The sequence below is a fragment of the Bombina bombina genome, chromosome 2 (assembly GCF_027579735.1).
Source record: "Bombina bombina isolate aBomBom1 chromosome 2, aBomBom1.pri, whole genome shotgun sequence".
NCBI classification, from domain to species: domain Eukaryota; kingdom Metazoa; phylum Chordata; class Amphibia; order Anura; family Bombinatoridae; genus Bombina; species Bombina bombina.
In genome coordinates, this window is record NC_069500.1 from 1,206,331,264 (window position 1) to 1,206,356,013 (window position 24,750).

Here is a 24,750-nt window from a genome sequence, read left to right on the forward strand (position 1 = left end):
TATATTGTAGCTAGCTTAGGGTTTATTATATCGGTAAGTATTTAGTTTTAAATAGGAATAATTTAGTTAATTTTAGTAATTTTATTTAGATTTATTTAAATTATATTTAAGTTAGGGGGTGTTAGGATTAGACTTAGGTTTAGGGGTTAATAACTTTATTATAGTGACGGCAATGTTGGGGGTGGCAGATTAGGGGTTAATAAATGTAGGTAGGTGGCGGCGATGTTAGGGCCGGCAGATTAGGGGTTAATAATATTTAAATAGTGTTTGGGATGCGGGAGTGCGGTGGTTTAGGGGGTTAATATATTTATTATAGTGGCGGCGATGTCCGGTTCGGCAGATTAGGGGTTAAAATATTTATTTTAGTGTTTGCGATGTGGGGGGGCCTCGGTTTAGGGGTTAATAGGTAGTTTATGGGTGTTAGTGTACTTTTTAGCACTTTAGTTAAGAGTTTTATGCTACTGCGTTGTAGTGTAAAACTCTTAACTACTGACTTTTAAATGCGGTACCAGGCTTGACAGGAGAGGGTTTACCGCTCACTTTTGGTCAGATTCGTAATACCGGCGCTATGCAAGTCCCATTGAAAATATAGGATACGCAATTGACGTAAGTGGATTTGCGGTATTTCCGAGTCTGGCCAAAAAAGTGAGTGGTACACCTGTACCTGCAAGACTCGTAATACCAGCGGGCGTTAAAAAGCAGCGTTAGGACCTCTTAACGCTGCTTTTTAAGGCTAACGCACAACTCGTAATCTAGGCCAGTGCGGTACTGACGTTGTGTTACAGCCTAAAAGGCTTGCGGTACGGCTATATATATCTTTACTGTATATATGTGTGTGTATTCTACTTCATGTAGATGCCTTTTCAAGCCTAATTAAATTATTTGCTTTACAGGAGATCAATGGCTGTGGAAGAGATGCTTTAACCCTTGTGTGGTCAGCTACACCCTTCCTTTAGAGGAGGATTCTCCAAGCCACGGGTCGGGACCCATTACTGGGTCGTAAAACCATTTTTACTGGGTCACAACTTGTGTTTGTGTTGTAGACAGGTGTGTGTGGTGTGTGTTGTAGAGTAGTGTGTGTGGTGTGTGTGTGTGTTGTATGATGAGTGTATTTGTGTGTTGTAGATGAGTGTGTGTGTGTTGTAGACGAGGGTGTGTTGTAGGCGAGTGTGTGTGGTGTGTGTGTGTTGTAGACGAGTGTGTGTAGTAGACGAGTGTGTGTGTGTTGTAGATGATTGTGTGTGGTGTGTGTGTTGTAAACGAGTGTGTGTTGTAGGGAAGTGTGTTGTATGAGCGTGTGTTGTATGAGTGTGTGCGTTATTTATTACCTTTTATAGCAGTTTCAAGTTGGACTTCAATAAGGAATAAAGTACACACACATTTTAGTCACTTAGCCAAAAATTGCAGCTATCCTGTTGTATATTACTTCAGAAATGTTCAGACCAAGCATAAAAATAGGGTCACAAAGGTATGTAATATCACAGCAATGGGTCTTGGGAATTAAAGTTTGAAGAACCCTGCTTTAGAGGATACTTTATTAACTGCAAGTTTGTTTTTTGGATTAACATATCATAATAATATTCAATATATGTTCAAAGAAACTGAATCCACTCACAGTGTACATTTTTATCAAAAAGCCCTAGATCTGCTGAATAATCCTGCATCAATTATATAGGGATATACATAAGTCTAGGGCTAATACTGATACAAAATTATAAATAGCACAAATATTTTCATTTTCTGTTAAACAAAAAAATCTCCATAACTTAGAGGCAACAATACTTTATAGACATTACTTAACATCATAAAATTATGTTTTCTAAAAGTGCACACTTAAATCAATATAAAAATCCTGAATTGGTCTTTTTCTTTTCTTTCACAGAAAAGATTTGGGGGACGATTTATCACGGCCTGAATGGGGCCATATACTTAACTCGACTGCTCCTTAACTCGACTGCCGCCTCTGAGACGGTGGACTACAATCCGCCTAATCGCATACGATAGAGTTGATTGACACCCCCTGCTAGCAGCCGTAAGTCTGCAGGGGGCGGCGTTTCCTCTGCTCTGCATTGACCTATTGACCATAAACTATGAACAGATAACAAAATGTTATGGAGATAATGGAAATGTACACCGAGTACATTTCACTGCTGAAGGAACACCATATCTCATAATCTTTTCTGACTGAAAAGCTGTTGCAGCTTGAAGATGATACTGTAAGAAACGCTGGAAAAAAATCAACCAGGCACATAATTTTAGTTATGCATGGCCACTAACTATCACCATACAGTGAGCATATTTACACCTCTAATGTGCTAACAAGCCAAGCCACAATTACAACTTGTTACAAGCTACACTTACAGTAACCTATATACTTAATTGAGGTTTAAGGTAAGCATCCCACCAATTAGCACCTACATACATTCCAACATCAACAGACTTCTTCAGAGTTTGGAAAGACATGAGGAACTCAAATTTTTTTGAGACTAGGACTGTCTCTTGACACTTAATTACACTTTAAGAAAAAAACTTTGTTGTTTCTATTCTTTAAGATAATGCCCAGTTACCCTGTTGGGCATTAGAATGCGCTCCATCTCAACAAACAAAGCATAAAAAACTAATGGTGTAACACTAAGGGCCGGCATGGAGAGAAATCACAGGATTTCTTTAGACCTTATATTGTAATGTAAGGACCACTACTTAACATCCAGAACTCTTTCTAGTGAGCTAAACAGTTCTCAAGCTAAAAATTTACATTTAAAAATTTGAGGGACCTCGCCGTACTGAGGAGACTTCTTAAATCATCTTGCGGGAACGAAGAGCTTTAGATCACCGGGCCCTAAGTGTCAACAAAGATTAAGATAATATTGATTAGTGAATACAATTTTCTAATAAATTAATATAAATAAAACACAAACATAAGTGGCCCAAGTCACAAACACAGCAATCCATGGGGATTCAAATATCTTCATTTATAAGTCTTCAATAGTTGTGTATTGTATTGAAGACGCCATTCTGAGGAGACAAATTGTTGTACCAAACCATATGCAAAGTCTTTACTAACATTTAGACATGGACAGGGGTCAACAGTGGCTTCTCACACACACACACTTGCATTAGACATTACTTTTTCCCTTACTGTCAGAAACCTGCTGGCTTTATTTCTTGAAATTAGCAGCTAGTAAGTAGGCTTTAAGAATCATGACATGCTCACAGGAAAAAAAATATGTTATTTATATTCAATGGAAAATAAACTTTAAATATACAGAAATTCATTATAACAGTAAAGCTTTTATTCATGTTCATTTAGGCTAAGCCATGGAATAATTGTCATTTTGTGAAAGGAAAGAATGACAAGGAAGAAAGTAAGTGGTTTGGTATATTTCAGACAAATTAGCATAATTGCATTTGCTTGATGTTAAATTGGGGTGAAATTCCTAGACAATGTTGCAGATTCAGTTGATTTTCACAGCCTAAAGATTATAATGCACTATAATACTAAACTAAACCAATATTCTAAACCACTAGTATTAACATAAAAGCAATTATTCTGCACAAGTAGTAAAGCTTATGATGTTACTGCAATTCAAAACAAGACTACTTATTTGTATTTTGCAGAAAATGTGCTGTAGTCTTTTCGGGTTTTTAATATCTTGATGAAATTGATGGTTTCTACATATATTTATACTTATATGTACTATACACATTATTTTGCTTGAAAGTCTATAGCTCCACAAATTTTTAACAGTACATTTACTTAAATAATTCAAACAAATAATTGTATTTTATGCAAATGTTTAATCACAAGAACATAATTCAAACACATATTATGGTTTTATGAAAATGTTTAATCACAAGAACATAATTCAAACACATATTATGGTTTTATGAAAATGTTTAATCACAAGATGCACTATTTCAGCAATGTACATTTAATAAATAACACTGATACGTCATTTAAATGTTTTACATAACACAACTTACACCAAGCTAACAGTTTCTAATTTTAAAATCTAACTCAATTCACAAAACAATAACGATAATAAGTTTAATAAGGAGTCCATTGTGTTTTGTGGTTGTAATACTTCATCTTCAGTAGCAACTGTTTACATCATTGGTGCCATTGTATATTTTATTTAATTAGAAAACTGAAAGAAAAAAACAAAAACCATTAAATGTATTAAAATGATTTTTTGTTATACATGTAAAACTTATTTGATGGATTTTTATAAATTAACAATGGTTTTGGTTATATTAATATAACATACAGTATACAAATAATGGTGCAAGATTTTACAACCTTTCTATAATCAAATTTCACACTTAACAGGGACCTAAAACCTACATTTTTTATTTCATGATTCAGATAGAGAATACAAATTTAGGCAACTTTCCAATTAACTTCTATTATCTAATTTGCTTAATTTTCTTGGTATCCTTTGTTGAAGAAACAGCAATGCACATGGGTAAGCCAAAAACATGAGGCCTTTATGTGCAGCCACCAATCAACAGCTCCTGAGCCTTCCTATGTATTCTTTTCAACAAAGGATACCGAGAGAACAAAACTAATTAGACAATAGAAGTAAATTGGAAAGTAGTTTAAAATTGCATGTTCTCTTTGAATCAAGAGAGAAAAAAAATTGGGGTTCATGTCCCTTTAAAGGGACAATGAACCCAATTTTTTTCTTTTGTGATTTAGATAGAGCATGCAATTTTAAGCAACTTTCTAATTTACTCCTATTATCAAATTTTCTTCATTCTCTTAGTATGTTTATTTGAAAAGCAAGAATGTAAGTTTAGATGCCGGCCCATTTTTGGTGAACAAACTGGGTTGTCCTTGCTGATTGGACAGCACCAATAAAAAAGTACTGTCCATGGTTCTGAACCAAAAATTGTTTGGCTCCTTAGCTTAGATGCCTTCTTTTTCAAATAAAGATAGCAAGAGAACGAATAAAAATTGATAATAGGAGTAAATTAGAAAGTTGCTTAAAATTGCATGCTCTATCTGAATCACAAAAGAAAAAACATTGGGTTCAGTATCCCTTTAAGTGAGCATATTGACATGGTGCTGTCATTTGATTTTGCTATAGAATGCAGAAGAATATCACAATTCTATTCATAATACATAATAGAATAGCCATTCAGCAGGTCTATCTTTTGCAATACAGGTGTTTACATCGATACCGCTGTACTATGTAAATGGAAGTAGCAATTTAAATATGTGAAATTAACCGTTCTGGGACAGCAATGGGGACACAATTTGCCTCTAATTATGCCAATCTGTAAATGGGCTTTTGGGAGAATAGTTTGCTTAGAATAATAATTCATTTAGGGACATTATCATACTTTGGTGCAGGTTCATAAATTATATTGTAATCATTTAGGATGGTGACATCATTTCAATGTATTTATTTGTAAAGTATGTAAATAATAACAATTTTAATCTTAAATTTACAAGCAAAACTCATTCTGATAAGAGTTTTTAGATGTTATTTTATCACATAAAGATAATAGAATAACCAGCACTTTATATAGAAAGGAGACATATTCTAATAGTTATTTACTTACTAATAGCTGGATTCATAATATACCCTATGGACAGTTCCAAATATTTCCACAGAATGAATCATAATAGAATAACCAGCACTTTATATAGAAAGGAGACATATTCTAATAGTTATTTACTTACTAATAGCTGGATTCATAATATACCCTATGGACAGTTCCAAATATTTCCACAGAACTTAAGGATTATAATAATGAATCATTGATATTAAAGAAAAGTGTTAAAGCTAAGAAATATCCTAAAAGAATAGTGAAAAGGGGTTTTGAAAGGGCACAGGCCTTAAATAGAACTGACCTTTTGAAAAAAAAATCAGAGCAAAAAAAATAAGCCCTATTTGTAACACAATATATAGAGCACGTAAAATAGAAAATATAATTAAAAACATTGGTATGTTCTATCACAGGATCAAGTTCTTAGCAGAATATTAGATGAGAGACTCAAAGTAGTGTTTAGGTGAAGTACTACAATAAATAACCACTTAGCAACAAGTAGATTAAGAAAGGTGGGAACTAAAAATTATAATTTGTAGTTCCAAAAAAAGACTAAATGGATTCTTTAAATGCAATAGAAAGAATTGTATGGTATCTATGATAAAGACAACAGGGTAATATCTTCAAGATATACTAAAGACATGTTTTTTACTAAAGTGCCATAAAACAGGTTGAGATCTATGCATATCCTAAAAGGGCTAATTATTTTTAAATAGTTTGCATAAAAAATAATTGTTTAAAAATTGCTGGCAAGTATTTTAAAATGATTAAAAAAAATTAGCAAAATAAATTACATAGCGCAGCTGTCTGGAGCAGCTAACTCCACCCCTCTTATCAGTGTTTAGACACAGGCATTGTATTTCAACTGAGTTCACAGCTTCTAGACATGCTCCAGCAGATAATCCCTATTCACTTTTGCATTCTGACAGAAAAACAACAAAAATAGATACAACCATAAAAGGAATTGTGTGGGGGGAGTTAGAGCTTTACAATTCAGAAACTAAAAAGAAAGGGTTAATGTCAAGGCAGTATAAATTTGCAGATAAAGTAATTTAAGTACATATTATATTATTTTGTCTCTATCCCAACTTGTTTTATGTCCCTTTAATTCTCATCTGACATGTCAATCAAAATTTGTTGTATATTCTTTATAAAAAGTATATAGGCAGAACAAAAAGAACCCTAAAATGACGGGTGATGGAAAACATAAAAAATATTGAGTTAGGATTATCAGATCATGGTGTGTCAGACCATTTAAAAAAAATGCCTTAATAAAGACTATAGTGGTTTAAGTGTAAACGCAATTGTTTAAATAACTCTAGATGAAAGCGGGGGAACCGTATGTTGGCCCTCAGAAAGAGAGAAACATATTGGATCCACACTCTCAAAACCCTAGAACCTCCAGGAATGAATAGGGAAGTGGATTTACAGGATTTTTTAGTATAAGATTTTTATCTTTTTTTTTATAACTTGTATTTATGTATGAAATAATTCTCTCATATTTAATTTCTAAAATAGGGATTTTGTATTATTGTATTCCCTGGTCTATTACTGTCTATTTTATTTGATGTGATATTTCATTACTCTTGACCAGAGACCAGTACCTGGGTCAGTAGAAGGGTTAGTATTTGTTCAGCAATAAGACAGGATGCTCATTACTATTTGATTCATCCTTTTTTCAGTTTGCACCTATACACTACCTACTTTCCTTTCCATTTGTTTTATACTGTGTTATGATACATTAGGGAGTATCAATATCTCAGCACGTGTATTTGGGCAGCATTCTGGAGGTGACATTGGTAATTAAAGCTCCTTAGTTACATGTTCTCTTTTTGTACACACACACACATATATATATATTTATTTAAATTTAAAAAGAAAATTGTCTTCTATGTGAAGAACATTGGAATGTAAAAATATAGATAACTACCTTTGTGTTTAGTGCAGTTGGTCTGTGTGTTATTTTTTTTTATTTTTTTCTGAACTTAGATGCTTACAAAACTGACAATACAAAGTTCTGTACGCTGCACCCAGCATCTGAAATGTTTTCTTAAGGATAAAAGGGTTTTATTCTGTCAGAGGTTTTATGGAGCTATGGATCACTCATATTAAAGTCGTTTTCACTAATCTGGTGTAACTGCATCCAATGTAAGCAAACAACATATTCAATACCTTTTGTAATTCAGCTTGCTAGGGAAACTCAGATATTTTTTTTAATTGAGCAATGTCTCCTGTGTGTCACTGATAGATTTATGACATTTTGTAAGAAACCCCCCCTAAAAAAAAACAGCAACTCATTTGTATATTATGTAATTTATAATAAAAAAATAGATAGTCCCCTCCCATATATTGTTATTATTCCTTCCTATTAATTGTGCTTTACAATTTTAAATGGAGATTAATTGTCATTAAAACCAATTTAGATTTTTTAACCGCCCCGGTCATGAGTATTTTTAAATTTATTTAGAGGAAACAAAAGGCTCAGGAAGAGAGTGACAGAGTAACATGACTGAAAGCTTGAGCAATGCTCATTTTAATGTTTTTTAATTTGTACACAAAAAGATTCTATAGCAACTTGTACAGCTAGTTTAGTCAGAAAAAAGCTTGAAACGTTTGTTTAGGTAGCTGGCAGAATATATACTGCTTAAAGGGGTCTGAAACCCAACAATGTTCTTTTGTGATTTAGAAAGAGCATACAATTTGAAAAAAAAATAAGTTTCCAAATTTACTTCTATTATCAAATTTGCTTCGTTCCTATGGTATTGTTTGTTATCCCATGGGTAACTATAGCAGGGCATAAACAGAGGTTTTATTTTTAAAGAGTCACAGGCTTTATTGCATGGCAGAACTGGAACAGAAACACAGCTTGTCATCAGCAAACAAAAACCATCTAAAGTGCTGTACCTTTAAAACCACCAAGCAAGCCTTTTACTTTAACACACTTAAAGTTGCAAGTGCAAAAAGTAAAATAAAGTCCTTTTTCCAGGGTTTATGTCGCTGCTTTCCAATAAAAGTTACCAAGAGAACAAAGAAAATGTGATAATAGAAGTAAATTAGAAAGTTGTTTAAATGGTATGGGTTATCTGAATCATGAAAGAAAATTGTGGGTTTCATGTCCCTTTAACAAAAGACTAGGCTACTTTAAAGGTACATTAAACACTAAATACATTTTATAAACATAGTATTGAGGTAATTCCCTGCCTCCCTCTAATCATGGGTGCCGCTATGTTGAAATCTATCTTTCACTACATTCCAGCACTGACCTGTTTGCACATGTGCAGCAACTCCTTCAGATACCTGCAGTCTAACCTAGGTTCCATTATGGTGGCACCCAGAATTAGAGGAAGGTGCATACAATATATTTAGTGTTTAGTGTCTCTTTAAGGAAAGCCACTGCAGATAAAAAAATATATCACCACTTGAAATTGAAATGCTTATTTTTATAAAGTATACTAATAGAGTGCTATGCAATAATGTAGTCAAGCTGTCACAAAAGTATGGACATGGGAAAATCCTCCGATATAATGAAGTACTTAATTCTATTTATATTTCCCAGATGACAGAATGAGGTTTGAGCTATGTAAGACGTCTGACATCTGAGGATACGTTAACAATGAAGCATCACATTGAGATTTTCCACATCCATCCATATGCCAGTTCAATGTGCTTACCATGCTGCCATCTTGTTTTCATCAGTTAGTATCCAACTTCCTGCCAGCTAGCATTCATGTACCTTTAAAGGGATACTAAACCCACATTTTGTCTTTGATAATTCACATAGACCATGCAATTTTAAGCAAGTTTCTAATTTACTCCTGTTATCATTTTTGTTTTTCTTATGCTATCTTTTTTTTTTTTTTTTATAAATTTTTATTAAGAACATTGAATTTGACAGCAACGTTATACATTACAAAAGGAATCGAGTAAGAGCATTCTTTACATTCAAACCAAGGTTTACACGTAATGTGAGAAGAATATAGGACATAGTTAAATCAAAGTTGCCACCATACTAAGCGTGAAAATAGGGGTAATGGGGTGATGGTTCTAGATTTTAGAGTCAATCAAGATAAGCCCCTAGAGAGTAAAACATTTTAAATTTTTCAAGATAAATATGCATAATGGTTATAAAAGACACATATTTAGGTTAAAGAAGAAGAAAAGGAAATATCAGAAGTATATATAGGGAAAAGGGGGAGAGGGTAATCAGGTGGGTGAGAAGGTCGAAAGCTGAGGGAAGATGAAAGAGAGAAGAGGGGCGGGGGGAAAAAAAAAAAAAAAAGGAGGGAACAACCGCTCATTTAATAAAAAGGGTGGACTGTAGGACGCAACTCTGTAGTGGTATTCAAATTGTGTGAGACCAAAGTGACTTCATCATTTCATATGTTTCCAGTTTGTTTGTTTTAAGATAATGGTATCTCTCCAACGAAAGGAGATCCGACACCATCAGTTTCCAATTCTCCAAAGAAGGGATAGTTCTAGTTTTCCAAAACTTAGGTATTAGTTTTTTTGCAGCTGTGATCATCAACAACAATAGAGGTTTTTTACCAAGGCCAATCAATTTAGGAAGGGAGAGGAACAGAATGACCATGGGATCAGGATTGATCTGTACTGAGATTACCTCTGACATAGTTTTGAAAATGTCTGGCCAATAGTTATCTAGAAGTGGGCAGGACCACCAAAGGTGTAATAGGGTGCCCTCAGCCCCGCATCCTCTCCAGCATGAATCACTTAGAGAAGGAAATATTCTGTGTAACCTAGATGGAGTTAAGTACCATCTACATGAAAGTTTCAGATGTACCTCCTGTATCTGTGCTGAAACAGAAGATCTCTTAGTGTGCTTGAATGCTGTCAGCCACATCTCTTCATCGAGATCGCATCCGAGATCTCTACCCCAAGAGTGTGCATATGTAGGGAGGTTTGTGATATTAGGGTTATTTAACAGTTTGTAGAGTTTGGAGATGAGGTGGGCCGGGGCTGATGACATTAAACAAAGTTTTTCAAAAGTTGTGGGTTCTCTACCTAATTCGGCCTTGCACTTATTGTGAGTAATAAAGTGTATTAGTTGGTGGTATCGAAGCCATGAGGAAAAGATTCCTTCATGTGTTTCTATCAGTGCCGCTTGGGATTTAAATTTTCCGTTCTCAGTAACGAAGTGTATAGAGCCTACATTAAGGTTGTAGGGTTGCTTTATAGAATAGCCTAGCTGGTGGTATGGCAGGTCCACATGTTCTATTAGTGAGGTGGTTGGGGCTAATCTAGAGGAAATATGCAATGTTGAGGCCAAAATCTTATCCCATTCTGAGAGGATATCTACTATGAGGGAATAAGAGTTTAGAATTTTGGGTCTTCGTGTAGGTATGGTCCATGCTAATGTTGCTACATTATTAAGTTTAAAAATGTGCCTATCAATTTGTACCCAGGCTTTGGTGTCTGTATTATGGGCCCATTCCACTATATGTTGTAATGTGATCGCCTGTTTATAGGCTTGAAGATTCGGGACCCCCAGGCCCCCATTGTCCCTAGGAAGGAACATGGTTCTTTTGGGGATTCTGGGCTTGGATCCGAGCCATATGAATTGCTCGAAAGCTTTCTGTAGTTGCAATATATAATTTTCAGGTAATCTAATCGGGAGTGTTTGAAGGAGATATAGGAGTCTCGGGAGGATGTTCATTTTTAAGACTCCAATTCTCCCCAACCATGATATGTGTTTATTTTTCCAAGAGGAAAGGTCTCTTATAATTTCATTCTTTAAGTTAACGTAATTGAATTTAAATAAATCCTGTATAGAGGGGGTTAGAAAGGTACCAAGGTATTTAAGTTTTTTCTGGGCAATAGGGATCCCAAATTTGTCTTTTATACCTTTTATAATATTTGAGTTGGTGTTAACATTCATTATCTCAGATTTGGCGATATTCAGTTGGAAATTAGAGACTCTACCATAACGGTCAAGCTCAGCTAGTAGTTCGGGAACTGAGGTCTCAGTCTGCGTAAGTGTGTAAAGAGCATCGTCGGCGTAAAGGGCCTGTTTGTGTTCGGACTCCCCCACCACCAGTCCCTTGATTTCCGGATTGTTTCTAATTTTTTGTGCTAGTATCTCCATCGCTATAGCAAAAACCAAAGGAGACAACGGGCATCCTTGTCTGGTGCCATTATAGATGTTAAATGGCTCCGACAAAGTGCCGTTAATTCTGATTCGAGCATTTGGGGAAGAATATAGGGCCATGGCCATGTTCAAGAAGGGAACCGGGATTCCCATTTCTTCCATAGCTCTTCGCAAAAAAGGCCAACCCCCCCTATCAAACGCCTTTTCCGCGTCAGTAGCGAATAAGGCAAAGGGGGTGTTTGTGATTTTAGCATGATTAATTAGTTGAATTACTTTGAGAGTGTTATCTCGGGCCTCACGTCCAGGGATAAAGCCCACCTGATCGTTATGAATTAATGTGGGTAAATATTTATTCAGGCGGTTGGCAAGAATCTTGGCCAGCAACTTCATGTCGGTGTTAATGAGTGAAATTGGTCTGAAGTTCTCAGGGCATGAGGCGGCTTTGCCGGGTTTGGGGATTACCGTGATATGTGCTTCTAGGAGTGATCTAGATAGACTGGGGTTGTCCCTTAGATTATTAAATAGTTGAAGGAGGTGAGGGGACAGAACATCTTTAAATGATTTAAAGTATTTAGCAGAGAAACCATCTGGTCCAGGGCTCTTACCAGAGGGAGTGTCTTTGATGGCCTGATGTAACTCTTCTATTGAAATAGGGGATTTTAGGTGTGCCCTTGCGTCATCAGTTAGGGATGGAAGTTTTAGGTTTTGGAAATACAGCTCTATGTTAGTCAAGCGGTCTATTAGACCATTGTGTGAGTGTGTAGGTTCATCAGGTCTGTCAATGCCATATAAGGAGCCATAATAGGCTCTAAAAGTAGAGGCTATAGTTTTGCTATCATGAATGACTAATCCCTCTCTTGTGGTTAAAGAGTGAGTATATGCTGACAGTTGTTTCCGGCGAAGGGTTCGGGCCAGTACTTTCCCTGGTTTATTACCCCCTTCATAGTAGAATTGTTTGAGATGAAGCGCATTACGTTGGTGTACCTCTGTTAAAAAGTGTTTGAGTTCCTCTCTAGAGTGTAGGAGTGCCTGTTTCAGTGTGTCATTACCAGGGTTCTTTTTATGTTCTTTTTCTAGGGAGTCAATTCTAGCCAAGAGATGAGAATGTTTTTCTCTTGACTGCTTGGAGGCCCTAGATTTGTGTTTGATAAATAAGCCTCTAACTACAGACTTGTGAGCCTCCCACTCCACTGATGCAGACGAAGCAGTATTTACATTCATCAGAAAGTATTCCGATAAGTGTTTTCCCACATCCTCGAGGATCAAAGGATTCGACAACAGAGTGTCATCCAGTTTCCAAGTTCGGTTCGTGATTGGAAGATCTGGCCAAACAACTGAGCAAGTAATTGGGGCGTGATCTGACCATGTTATGTTCCCAATTTTACACTGAGTGATAAGGGTGAGGCCGTTAGTGTCTGTAAAAATGTGATCTATACGCGTGTAGCAATTGTGGGGAGAGGAGAAGAAGGTGTAGTCTTTTGCTGAAGGATGCAGTGTCCTCCAAACATCATGGAGTGAGAGGCTCTGAAGGGAGTTCTTCACAGACCTGAGTACAGATCTGGGAATGCTAGAGGAGCCTCTAGAGGCGTCTATGGTGGGGTCAAATGAAACATTAAAATCCCCAGCTAAAAGGATCACTCCTTTGGCATAATCTAAAAGTAAGTTAGCAATTTTTTTGAAAAAGCAACTCTGATTTTGATTGGGGGCATATATATTTAGCAACGTGATTTGTTGGCCGAAGAGAGAGCCAACCAAAAGGACATAGCGACCCTCTGGGTCTTTTATACTCTGTGATATCTGGAGAGGTAGGGATTTGTGAATTAGGATCCCCACTCCTCCTCTTTTGCCAGGTCCTGAGGCAAAACAAGTTACGGGATACAGCATAGGGGACCACTTAGGCTCTTTACCTCTTTGAAAGTGTGTTTCTTGTAACATCAGGACCTGACTGTCAAGTTTATTTAGCTCCCTTAGGACAATAGATCTTTTACCAGGGCTATTCAATCCCTTCACATTTATTGAAGTCACTTGGAAAGAGTGGTCTTGGAACCTACTGGGTTTGCTAGACATTGTATCAGATATCTGTGGAGCGAAAAAAAAAAAAAAAAGGGGGGGGGGGGGGAAGAGCAAAGGAAGAGAGAAAGGGAGAAGAAGCCAAGGGGATTAATCCAAAGAGAGGAAGATAACAAAGAGAGACGTTTTAGAAGAGTATGAAAAGGAAGAGAGAGAAAAGAGAAAAAAGTTTATTGCTTGAGAACAACAAACTTAAGTAAAAAGTTTATACAAGTATAGATATTGCAAAGTATAAACTTATCACAAAACAAAAGTGGGGGGAAGTATCTCTAAAACCAGTTTAGTGAGAAAGATTTATAGTAAATTTAGTTTTTCAAGGACGCGAATGAGGAAATGGGGGAGAAGGAGGGAGGGGGGAAGGGGGGGCTCGGGAAGGAAGGGTAGGGTTCACCCCCCAAAGGGGAGGAGGTGACCCCACAGGGAAGGTGGATGGGGGATATAGTAACAGTCCTAACTCATGGGGGAAAACTTGCTAACGGGCTATATGGGTCTATCGGATAGAACTATTTTTCGTAATCAACAGTAATCAACAGTCAAACAGTAGTTTAAAACCATAATATCAACATCAAAACAGTAGTTGTAACATACATTAATTGGATAAGAGCTTGCTGGGCTCCATTAATGAGAACTAAATTATTTTGGAACAAATGACAACTCTCAATTTCTTCACTTGTGAAAATTCCCAGGAGAGGGTTAGAGTATAATATATATTAGAGTCAATTACCCTGTAAAAAAAAAAAGAAGCAAACAAATCCTAACAGTATTGAAAACAAATCGTAAAGGATACAGGACCGTCAAGTTCTGAGTTCGCTGGAGCCCCCAGGAGGTGGAGGCCCCATAGTAAGTCCCAGCAAAGCACAGGCCCCAGGAACAGTCACAAGGGGCCTTGATGCGGATGTTTAGGTGTGGAAAAATACCGATCAGTCATCCCTTGATCCTCCTTCCCGGTAGGGAATAAACGTCTGGAGTCAGTCCAACCTTAATGTGGAGGATTGATTTTTCTTCAATCAGTTTGGTTAGAACCAGAAGGGTGCATGTCTCCAGATGTTTCTCTACTGCTTGAGGCAGGTGCAGGGTCCCGACGGCGGGAACTGTCCCCAGGTGTCCAAGGGAGGGAGAGTTCTTTGTAAAAGGCACTAGGATTCGACCCCGGCCTAAAGATTGCCGTTTTATTTTTGAACGTAGCTATTATGGATACCGGAAAGCCCCACCTATAGTGTATCTTGTTATTTTTTTAAATGGAGGTGATGTGTGACAAATCTCTCCTCTTTTGTAGCGTTATGGGGGATAGGTCCGAAAAAAGTTGAATCTCTTCCCCCACGTGTAAAATGGGGCTTTTTTCCCTGGCGCAGCGGATAAGTTCTTCCTTATCTTTGTATCGGAGGAATTTAACGATTATATCTCTCGGGGGAGCTTTCGGGGGGGGCTTTGGTCGGATAGCCCTATGAGCCCTCTCAATTTGTAGATCCCCTGCCTCTGGGCTGTCTTTTATAATTCTGAAAAGGGCTTGGAGATAGCCCTCTATTGCTGGAGGTAGAACAGACTCAGAAACTCCCCTTATACGGAGGTTGTTCCTCCGACAGCGATTCTCCAGGTCCTCCAGCTTATCAGAGAGGTCCTGAATCTTACCGTCCTGAGCTGTAATGTTTGAGGAATTAGTCTGAATCTCTTTCTGTAGATCATTTTGAGTTTCTTCCAGGGAAACTACTCTTCTGTCAATTGCACTGAGATCTTTCCTGAGGTCTCCAAAGAGGGTTCGCATTTCGTGCAGAACTACTTTGATATCATCTTTAGATGACAAGTGTGTGATATCCCCCTTAGTGACATAGGATGCAGGTTCAGAATTCCCTGTTCCCCCTGGGGCAGCCATTATAAGTTGTTCTTCTGGAGGGTTCGGTGCACTTATGGGGGAAAGTTGTTCCCTGGGTTTTAGATAGTGCGTTAAGGCCTTAGAGGATGAGGATGTGGCTTTATCTCCCTTATGTGATTTCTTACAAGGCATCCCCTAATGGCTGTGGTAAGACAAGGCAACAATACATATATATTGGTATAGGGGATCAAAGTGTTGGGAACCAAGGGATATAAATACAGCTATATATTCCTGTAATGACTTCTTTTTTTTTTATTTTTTATTTCGTGAGATGATTGTTATGTTTTGTATTTCCTTATTTTAATATTATTTTTCGCTGCAAGCAACTAAACTGCAAGGTGGCGTAAGAAGAATATATTGACTCTGTAAAAGGCTAACGGAAAGGCAAATAATTTAATGAGATGCCATGTATCTGAATCCACAGATATGTGATAGTATAATGTTCAAGTGCACATTTACCTCCCTTCGTTACTTTCAGTATAGCTGCAAGCTAAGTCGGGAACGAGGGAGTTGTAAGCAGCAGATAGTGTACCCGGAGCGCTGCGTGCAGGAAAGGCAGTGTCGCACTCTGTGATGAGCGGTCCGTCCGTCTTCCCGCCTCTCGCGGTCTTTCTCCCCTTTGCCGCGGCGGTGATAAAAGTTCTTCTGTGTCCAGCCGGTGGGTAAGAAAATACTTTTAGGAGTAATCGGCGATGCAGTAGAGCTTTTGTTAGGGTGTTCTTTAGTTGTCTCCGTAACAAGGGAGCCAGGCGCAGTCTCTATTGTAACCGCAGGCCTCAACAGAGGATCTAGTCAAAGAGAGCGGTCTTCACCCTCAGCAGGGCTAAGTGGTATCCGGAGTGCTTGTTGAAATGTTGTGGGAAGGAAAGGGGGTAAGGGGAGAAATTCACGTCCCTGAAATTAGTAAAAAACTGGCATAGGAGATGGGAGCCCTTCTAAGTATCAGCCATCTTCCAGCGTGGCTAGACTCCGCCCCTCTTATGCTATCTTTATTTAAAAAAGCAGGAATATAAAGTTTAGGAGCTGGACCATTTTTGGTTCAGAACCAGGGTTATTCTTGCTTATTGGTTTGCTAAATATAACCACCAATAAGCAAGTGCTATCCAGGGTGCTGAACCTAAAGTGGGCTGGCTGCTGAGCTTTACATTCCTGCTTTTTAAATAAAGATAGCAAGATAATGAAGAAAAAATAATAGGAGTAAATAAGAATGTTGCTTAAAATTGCACACTCTGTCTGAATCAAGAAAAAAAATATTTGGGTTTAGTATCCCTTTAAGGCTTGTGGTGTGAATGATAAGCCTAACAAGTTTGATTGTCATAAGTATACCCCAATAGCTTAGACGTTGTTGCTTTATAGAATCTCATACCGAAAGCATGTAAACTGCAAATAGTATAGGAGAGAAGAAAGAAACCTGTGGATCAGGTACAAACAAGTGATTTAATAGGTTTACTTTCCAATATCTGTCAAATAGGAGTTATATAAATCAGGTAGGGAAAGTACCATAAAATCCACAACATTCCTTCTGAAGATCAGTTAAAATCATATGGTCAATAGTGTCAAATGCAGTAGAGACGAGGAATAGTATTGATAACCTGTTCTTTGCAATTATTAGATCATACATTCTAAAACTTGGCCCTCCAGAGGTTTTGGAACTACATTTCCCATGATGCTCAGCCAGCAAATCAGCTGGCTCAGCATCATGGGAAATGTAGTTCCAAAACCTCTGGAGGGACAAGTTTGAGGATGTCTGCATTAGATGATTTAGTATATGTAGCACTGATGAGCTGATGTTATGGGCTACACCTAGTAAGCTGCATATGAAGCTGTGGTTGCTTGCAGTAAGCCTCAATCATGCATTAGGACAGCTGCTTTCTAACCTCAACCTGATTTGTCTGGTATGATTAAAAAGCCATGCTCTTGTGCAATTGGTTGCATGAGGGTCTACTGGAGGGGAAGGGGTTGCACAAGGATTTCCATGTGCAATAAAAAGGACATAAAACCCCAAACTGTCTTTTCAAATTGAGCATGCAAACAGTTTTCTTATTTACTTCTATTATCAATTGTTTTATTCTCTTGGTATCTTTGTTGAAATGCAGGGATGTAAGCTTAGGATCGTGCATGTGTCCGGGGCACTATATGGCAGCAGTTTTGCAAGAATAATATCCATTTGCAAGTGCAGTAGATAGCAGCACTATTTCCTGCCATGTACTGCTCCAGACATCTACCTATGTATCGCTTTAACAGAGAATACTATGGAAACTAAACACATTTGATAATAGAAGTAAAATAGAACTGTAACTAGTTTAGATGATTGACCAATCTGGCTGAACTCTGCTTCTCAAATGCTGACAGTGCTCTGTGAGAATGAGGAACTGCCTAAATGCCTCATTGGAGATTGCTAAACCCTATGAACAAGGGTGTAGAAGTCTTACATTGTCAATAGTTATTAAAGGGCCATTAAACTCAAAATGTACCAATGCACAAAATGTTTAATTATTGAAAGTATTATTTATATTGCTGCATTTTGCTGTAAAATGCATTTGAAAATTGTGCTTGTTCCACTTTCTCCCAGGGAGGCTTGGTTAATACTATTATCTATTTTTCTGTGAAATAGGATTTTCCTAACCCCTCCCCCTCATCTTATCTCTCTATTTGAATTAAAGGGACAGTCAGGTAAAAAACCCTTTAATGATTTAAACAGGGAATGTAATTTTAAACAACTTTCCAATTTACTTTTATCACCAATTATGCTTTGTTCTCTTTATATTCTTAGTTGAAAGCTAAACCTACAAGGTTCATTTGCTAATTTCTTAGACCTTGACGACTGCCTCTAATCTGAATGCATTTTCACCACTAGAGGGCATTAGTTAATGTGTTTTATATAGATAACATTGAGCTCATGCACGTGAAGTTACCCTGGAGTGAGCACTGATTGGCTACAATGCAAGTCTGTCAAAAGAACTGAAATAAGGGGGCAGTTTGCAGAGGCTTAGATACATGGTAATCACAGAGATAAAAAACAGAATTTATGCTTACCTGATAAATTTCTTTCTCTTGTGATGTATTGAGTCCACGGATTCATCCATACTTGTGGGATATTCTCCTTCCCAACAGGAAGTGGCAGAGAGAGCACCCACAGCAGAGCTGTCTATATAGCTCCTCCCTTAGCTCCACCCCCCAGTCATTCGACCGAAGGCTAGGAAGAAAAAGGAGAAACTATAGGGTGCAGTGGTGACTGAAGTTTTTAAAATAAAAATATACTACCTGTCTTAAACAGACAGGGTGGGCCGTGGACTCGATACATCACAAGAGAAAGAAATTTATCAGGTAAGCATAAATTCTGTTTTCTCTTGTAAGATGTATCGAGTCCACGGATTCATCCATACTTGTGGGATACCAATACCAAAGCTTTACGACACGGATGAAGGGAGGGACAAGACAGGTACCTTAAACGGAAGGCACCACTGCTTGTAGAACCTTTCTCCCAAAAATAGCCTCCGAAGAAGCAAAAGTATCGAATTTGTAATATTTGGAAAAAGTATGAAGCGAAGACCAAGTCGCCGCCTTACAAATCTGTTCCACAGAAGCCTCATTTTTAAAAGCCCATGTGGAAGCCACTGCTCTAGTAGAATGAGCAGTAATTCTTTCAGGAGGCTGCTGGCCAGCAGTCTCATAAGCCATATGGATGATGCTTTTCAGCCAAAAAGAAAGAGAGGTAGCCGTAGCCTTTTGACCTCTCCGCTTATCAGAATAGACAACAAACAATGAAGATGTTTGACGGAAATCTTTGGTTGCTTGTAAGTAGAACTTTAAAGCACGAACCACATCAAGATTGAGCAACAGACGTTCCTTCTTTGAAGAAGGATTAGGACACAGCAAAGGAACAACAATTTCCTGATTGATATTCCTATTAGAAACAACCTTAGGAAGGAATCCAGGTTTGGTATGTAAAACCACCTTATCTGCATGGAAAACAAGATAAGGGGAGTCACACTGTAAAGCAGATAACTCAGAAACTCTTCGAGAAGAAGAGATAGCTACTAAAAACAAAACTTTCCAAGATAGAAGCTTAATATCTATGGAATGCATAGGTTCAAACGGAACCCCTTGAAGAACTTTAAGAACCAAGTTTAGGCTCCATGGCGGAGCAACAGGTTTAAATACAGGCTTGATCCTGACCAAGGCCTGACTAAATGCTTGAACGTCTGGAACATCTGCCAGACGTTTGTGTAAAAGAATAGACAAAGCAGATATTTGTCCCTTTAAGGAACTAGCTGATAATCCCTTCTCCAATCCTTCTTGGAGAAAGGACAAAATTCTAGGAATCCTAATCTTACTCCATGAGCAACCCTTGGATTCACACCAACAAAGATATTTGCGCCAAATCTTATGATAGATTTTCCTGGTGACAGGCTTTCTAGCCTGAATCAGGGTATCAATGACCGACTCAGAGAAACCACGCTTTGATAGAATCAGGCGCTCAATCTCCAAGCAGTCAGGCGCAGAGAAATTAGATTTGGATGCTTGAACGGACCTTGGATTAGAAGGTCCTGCCTCATTGGCAGAGTCCACGGTGGAACAGATGACATGTCCACCAGGTCTGCATACCAAGTCCTGCGTGGCCACGCAGGCGCTATCAGAATCACTGAAGCTCTCTTCTGCTTGATTCTGGCCATCAGACGTGGGAGGAGAGGAAACGGTGGAAATGCATAAGCCAGATTGAAGGACCAGGGCACTGCTAGAGCATCTATCAGTACCGCCTGGGGATCCCGGGACCTGGACTCGTAACAAGGAAGTTTGGCGTTCTGTCGGGACGCCATCAGATCCAATTCTGGTGTGCCCCATAGCTGAGTCAGCTGGGCAAATACCTCCGGATGGAGCTTCCACTCCCCCGGATGAAAAGTCTGACGATTTAGGAAATCCACCTCCCAGTTCTCTACCCCTGGGATATGGATTGCTGAGAGATGGCAAGAGTGATCCTCCACCCATCGGATTATTTTGGTTACCTCCATCATCGCTAGAGAACTCCGTGTTCCTCCTTGATGATTGATATAGGCTACAGTCGTGATGTTGTCCGACTGAAATCCGATGAATTTGGCCGCAGCTAGCTGAGGCCACGCCTGAAGCGCAATGAATATCGCTCTCAGTTCTAGAATGTTTAGTGGGAGGAGAGACCATAAGCCCTGTGCTTTCAGGGATTTCCAGACTGCACCCCAGCCTAGCAGGCTGGCATCTGTCGTTACTATGAGCCACTCTGGCCTGCGGAAACACATTCCCTGAGACAGGTGGTCCTGAGACAACCACCAGAGAAGAGAATCTCTGGTCTCTTGGTCCAGATGCAGTTGAGGAGATAAATCTGCATAATCCCCATTCCACTGTCTGAGCATGCATAGTTGCAGTGGTCTGAGGTGTAGGCGGGCATAAGGAACTATGTCCATTGCCGCTACCATGAGTCCGATTACCTCCATACACTAAGCCACTGATGGCCGAGGAATGGAATGAAGAGCTCGGCAAGTGATTAAAAGTTTTGATTTTCTGACCTCCGTCAGAAATATTTTCATTTCTACAGAGTCTATCAGAGTCCCTAGGAAGGAAACTCTTGTGAGAGGGACGAGAGAACTCTTTTTTATGTTCACCTTCCACCTGTGAGATCTCAGGAAAGCCAACACGATGTCTGTGTGAGACTTGGCTACCTGGAAAGTCGACGCCTGAATTAAGATGGCGTCTAGATAAGGCAACACTGCTATACCCCGTGGTCTTAAAACCGCCAAAAGGGACCCTAGCACCTTTGTGAAAATTCTGGGAGCCGTGGCCAACCCGAAAGGAAGGGCCACAAACTGGTAATGCCTGTCCAGAAAGGAGAATCTGAGGAATTGATGATGATCTCTGTGAATAGGGATGTGTAGATATGCATCCTTTAAATCCACGGTAGTCATATATTGACCCTCCTGGATCAGAGGAAGAATAGTCCGAATAGTCTCCATCTTGAAAGATGGTACTCTGAGGAATTTGTTTAGAATTTTGAGATCCAAGATCGGTCTGAAAGTTCCCTCTTTTTTGGGAACCACAAACAGGTTAGAGTAAAAACCTAGCCCTTGTTCCACTCTTGGAACTGGGCGGATCACTCCCATGGTATGTAGGCGTAAGAACGCTTCTCCCTTTGTCTGTTTTGCAGACAATTGAGAAATGTGAAATCTCCCCCTTGGGAGGGAGTCTTTGAAGTCCAGAAGATATCCTTGGGACACAATTTCTAAAGCCCAGGAATTGTGAACAACTCTTGCCCAAGCCTGAGTGAAGAGAGAGAGTCTGCCCCCTACTAGATCCGGTCCTGGATCGGGGGCTACCCCTTCATGCTGTCTTAGAGGCAGCAGCAGGCTTCTTGGCCTGTTTACCTTTGTTCCAAGCCTGGTTAGGTCTCCAGACTGACTTGGATTGGACAGAATTCCCCTCTTGCTATGCTGCAGGGGAAGCTGAAGTGGGACCACCCTTGAAGTTCCGAAAGGAACGAAAATTATTTTGTTTGGTCCTCATCTTATTTGTTTTATCCTGAGGGAGGGCATGGCCTTTCCCTCCAGTGATGTCTGAAGTAATTTATTTCAGTGTAGGCCCGAATAGGGTCTTTCCTTTGAAAGGGATGTTAAACAATTTAGATTTTGATGACATATCAGCAGACCAGGACTTAAGCCATAATGCCCTGTGTGCTAAAATGGCAAAACCTGAATTCGTTGTCCCTAATTTAGCCATTTGGAAAGCGGCATCTGTAATGAAAGAATTAGCCAACTTAAGAGCCTTAATTCTATCCATAATATCCTCTAATGAAGTCTCCACCTGGAGAGCCTCTTCTAGAGCCTCAAACCAGAAAGCAGCTGCAGTAGTTACAGGAACAATGCATGCAATAGGTTGGAGAAGAAAACCTTGATGAACAAAAATTTTCTTTAGGAGACCCTCTAATTTTTTATCCATAGGATCTTTGAAAGAACAACTGTCTTCAATAGGTATAGTTGTACGCTTAGCAAGAGTAGAAATAGCTCCCTCCACCTTAGGAACAGTCTGCCACGAGTCCTGTATGGTGTCAGATATGGGAAACATTTTCTTAAAAACAGGAGGGGGAGCGAATGGAATACCTGGTCTATCCCACTCCTTAGTAACAATAGTCACAATCCTCTTAGGGACTGGAAAAACATCAGTGTAAACAGGAACCTCTAAGTATCTGTCCATTTTACACAATTTCTCTGGGACCACTATAGGGTCACAATCGTCTAGAGTAGCTAATATCTCCTTGAGCAATAAGCGGAGGTGTTCAAGCTTAAATTTAAAGGCTGTCATATCAGAATCTGTCTGAGGGAGCGTATTTCCAGAATCAGAAATCTCTTCCTCAGATAACAAATCCCTTACCCCTACTTCAGAACATTGTGAGGGTATATCGGATACGGCTAGTAAAGCGTCAGACGGCTCAACATTTGTTCTTAAACCAGAGCTGTCACGCTTTCCTTGTAAACCAGGCAGTTTAGAGAAAACCTCTGTGAGGGTTTTATTTATAACTGTGGCCATGTCTTGTAAAGTAAATGAATTAGACGCACTAGAGGTACTTGGCGTCACTTGTGCGGGCGTTACTGGTTGTGATACTTGGGGAGAGCTAGATGCTAAACCCTCATTTCCTTCTAACTGAGAATCATCTATTGCAGTATTTTTAAGTGCTAAAATATGCTCTTTAGAATTTATAGACATATTAGTGCAAGTGGGACACATTCTAAGAGGGGGTTCCACAATGGCTTCTAAACACATAGAACAAGGATTTTGCTTGGTGTCAGACATGTTAAACAGGCTAGTAATGTAACAAGCAAGCTTGGAAAACACTTTAATCAAAGTAAATAACACTTTAAACAAAAATGGTACTGTGCCTTTAAGAGAAAAAAAGCTGCACAAACTCTGCAAAACAGTGTAAAAAAGCAGTAAACAAAACAAAATTTTTACAGTAGTATCATAAAGCCTTAGTAACTTTGCACCACTATGCAAATAAACAATTAACCCCTTAATGTAAAAACCGGATTGAAAAATCAAAACTGGTAAAATAACGTTCAGCACCTTGCCACAGCTCTGCTGTGGCGCCTACCTGCCCTTTAGGAACGATTTGTGGGGAAAAAACCTCTTTACAGCCCTCAAATACAGCAGGAATCTCTGGAGAAGTAGCTGGATGCTTCTGAGGTAAAGTTAACTAGGCCCCTCCCACCTCACTCGATGTTATGGGGCCTAAAAGAAACTCCACAGAGTGTTTCTTAAACTAGCCATGTGGGTTAATAACCCTTAAACAAGCCACAAAGACCCCTTAAAGTCCCTCAAAAAAGGTTATATTTGTAATTAAACCAAAACGTTTTTTCCTATCAGTGTCACCAGTAACTATGAGCCCTTTATGCAAGCTTGGATTCCTTTTTTACTGAATACAGCTTACCTTTCCCTCATGGGGATATTGCCAGCCTTTTCTAGAAATAACACAGTCTGTCTAGAAAAAAATAGACTGAACATACCTTAATGCAGTTTAGCCTGCAAACTGTTCCCCCAACTGAAGTTTTCCTGTACTCTTCAGCCCTTGTGAGAACAGCAGTGGATCTTGGTTACAAAATGCTAAGATCATCATCCTCCTTGCAGAAATCTTCATCCCTTTTCTGCCAGAGAGTAAATAGTACACACTGGTACCATTTAAAATAACAAACTTTTGCTTGAGAAAATAAAAACTAACATTTTTGTCACCACACTCACTTTGCCCTTCCTAGCAGTTAAGCAGGCAGAGAGAATGACTGGGGGGGGGGAGCTATATAGACAGCTCTGCTGTGGGTGCTCTCTCTGCCACTTCCTGTTGGGAAGGAGAATATCCCACAAGTATGGATGAATCCATGGACTCGATACATCTTACAAGAGAAAGTGTATTTCTATAACAGTGTTGGTTATGCAAAACTGGGGAATGGGTAATAAAAGGATTATCTTTCTATTTAAACAACAAAAAATCTGGTGTTGACTGTCCCTTTAACAGTTTTTCCTCAACAACAAATATGAAAAAATCCCAGTATCTGCAATATCAGTAGGCTTACTAGGTAGTTTAGGTGTGTTTATTATATAGATGTAAATTACAAATAAAATAATTTCACAAACTGCT

General features: G+C 38.7%; 1 protein-coding gene across 1 annotated transcript in view; it reads right to left on the minus strand.

Moving 5' to 3' along the window:
* Positions 1–3,827: 3,827 nt before the first annotated feature.
* TUSC3 (tumor suppressor candidate 3) overlaps positions 3,828–24,750 on the minus strand; it is a 598,639-nt gene continuing 577,716 nt past the window's right edge. Inside the window, exon 10 of the mRNA XM_053703931.1 lies at positions 3,828–4,148. Within this exon, the coding sequence (XP_053559906.1) occupies positions 4,133–4,148 (16 nt within the window). The 3' untranslated portion in view covers positions 3,828–4,132. The remainder of the gene's footprint in view (positions 4,149–24,750) is intronic.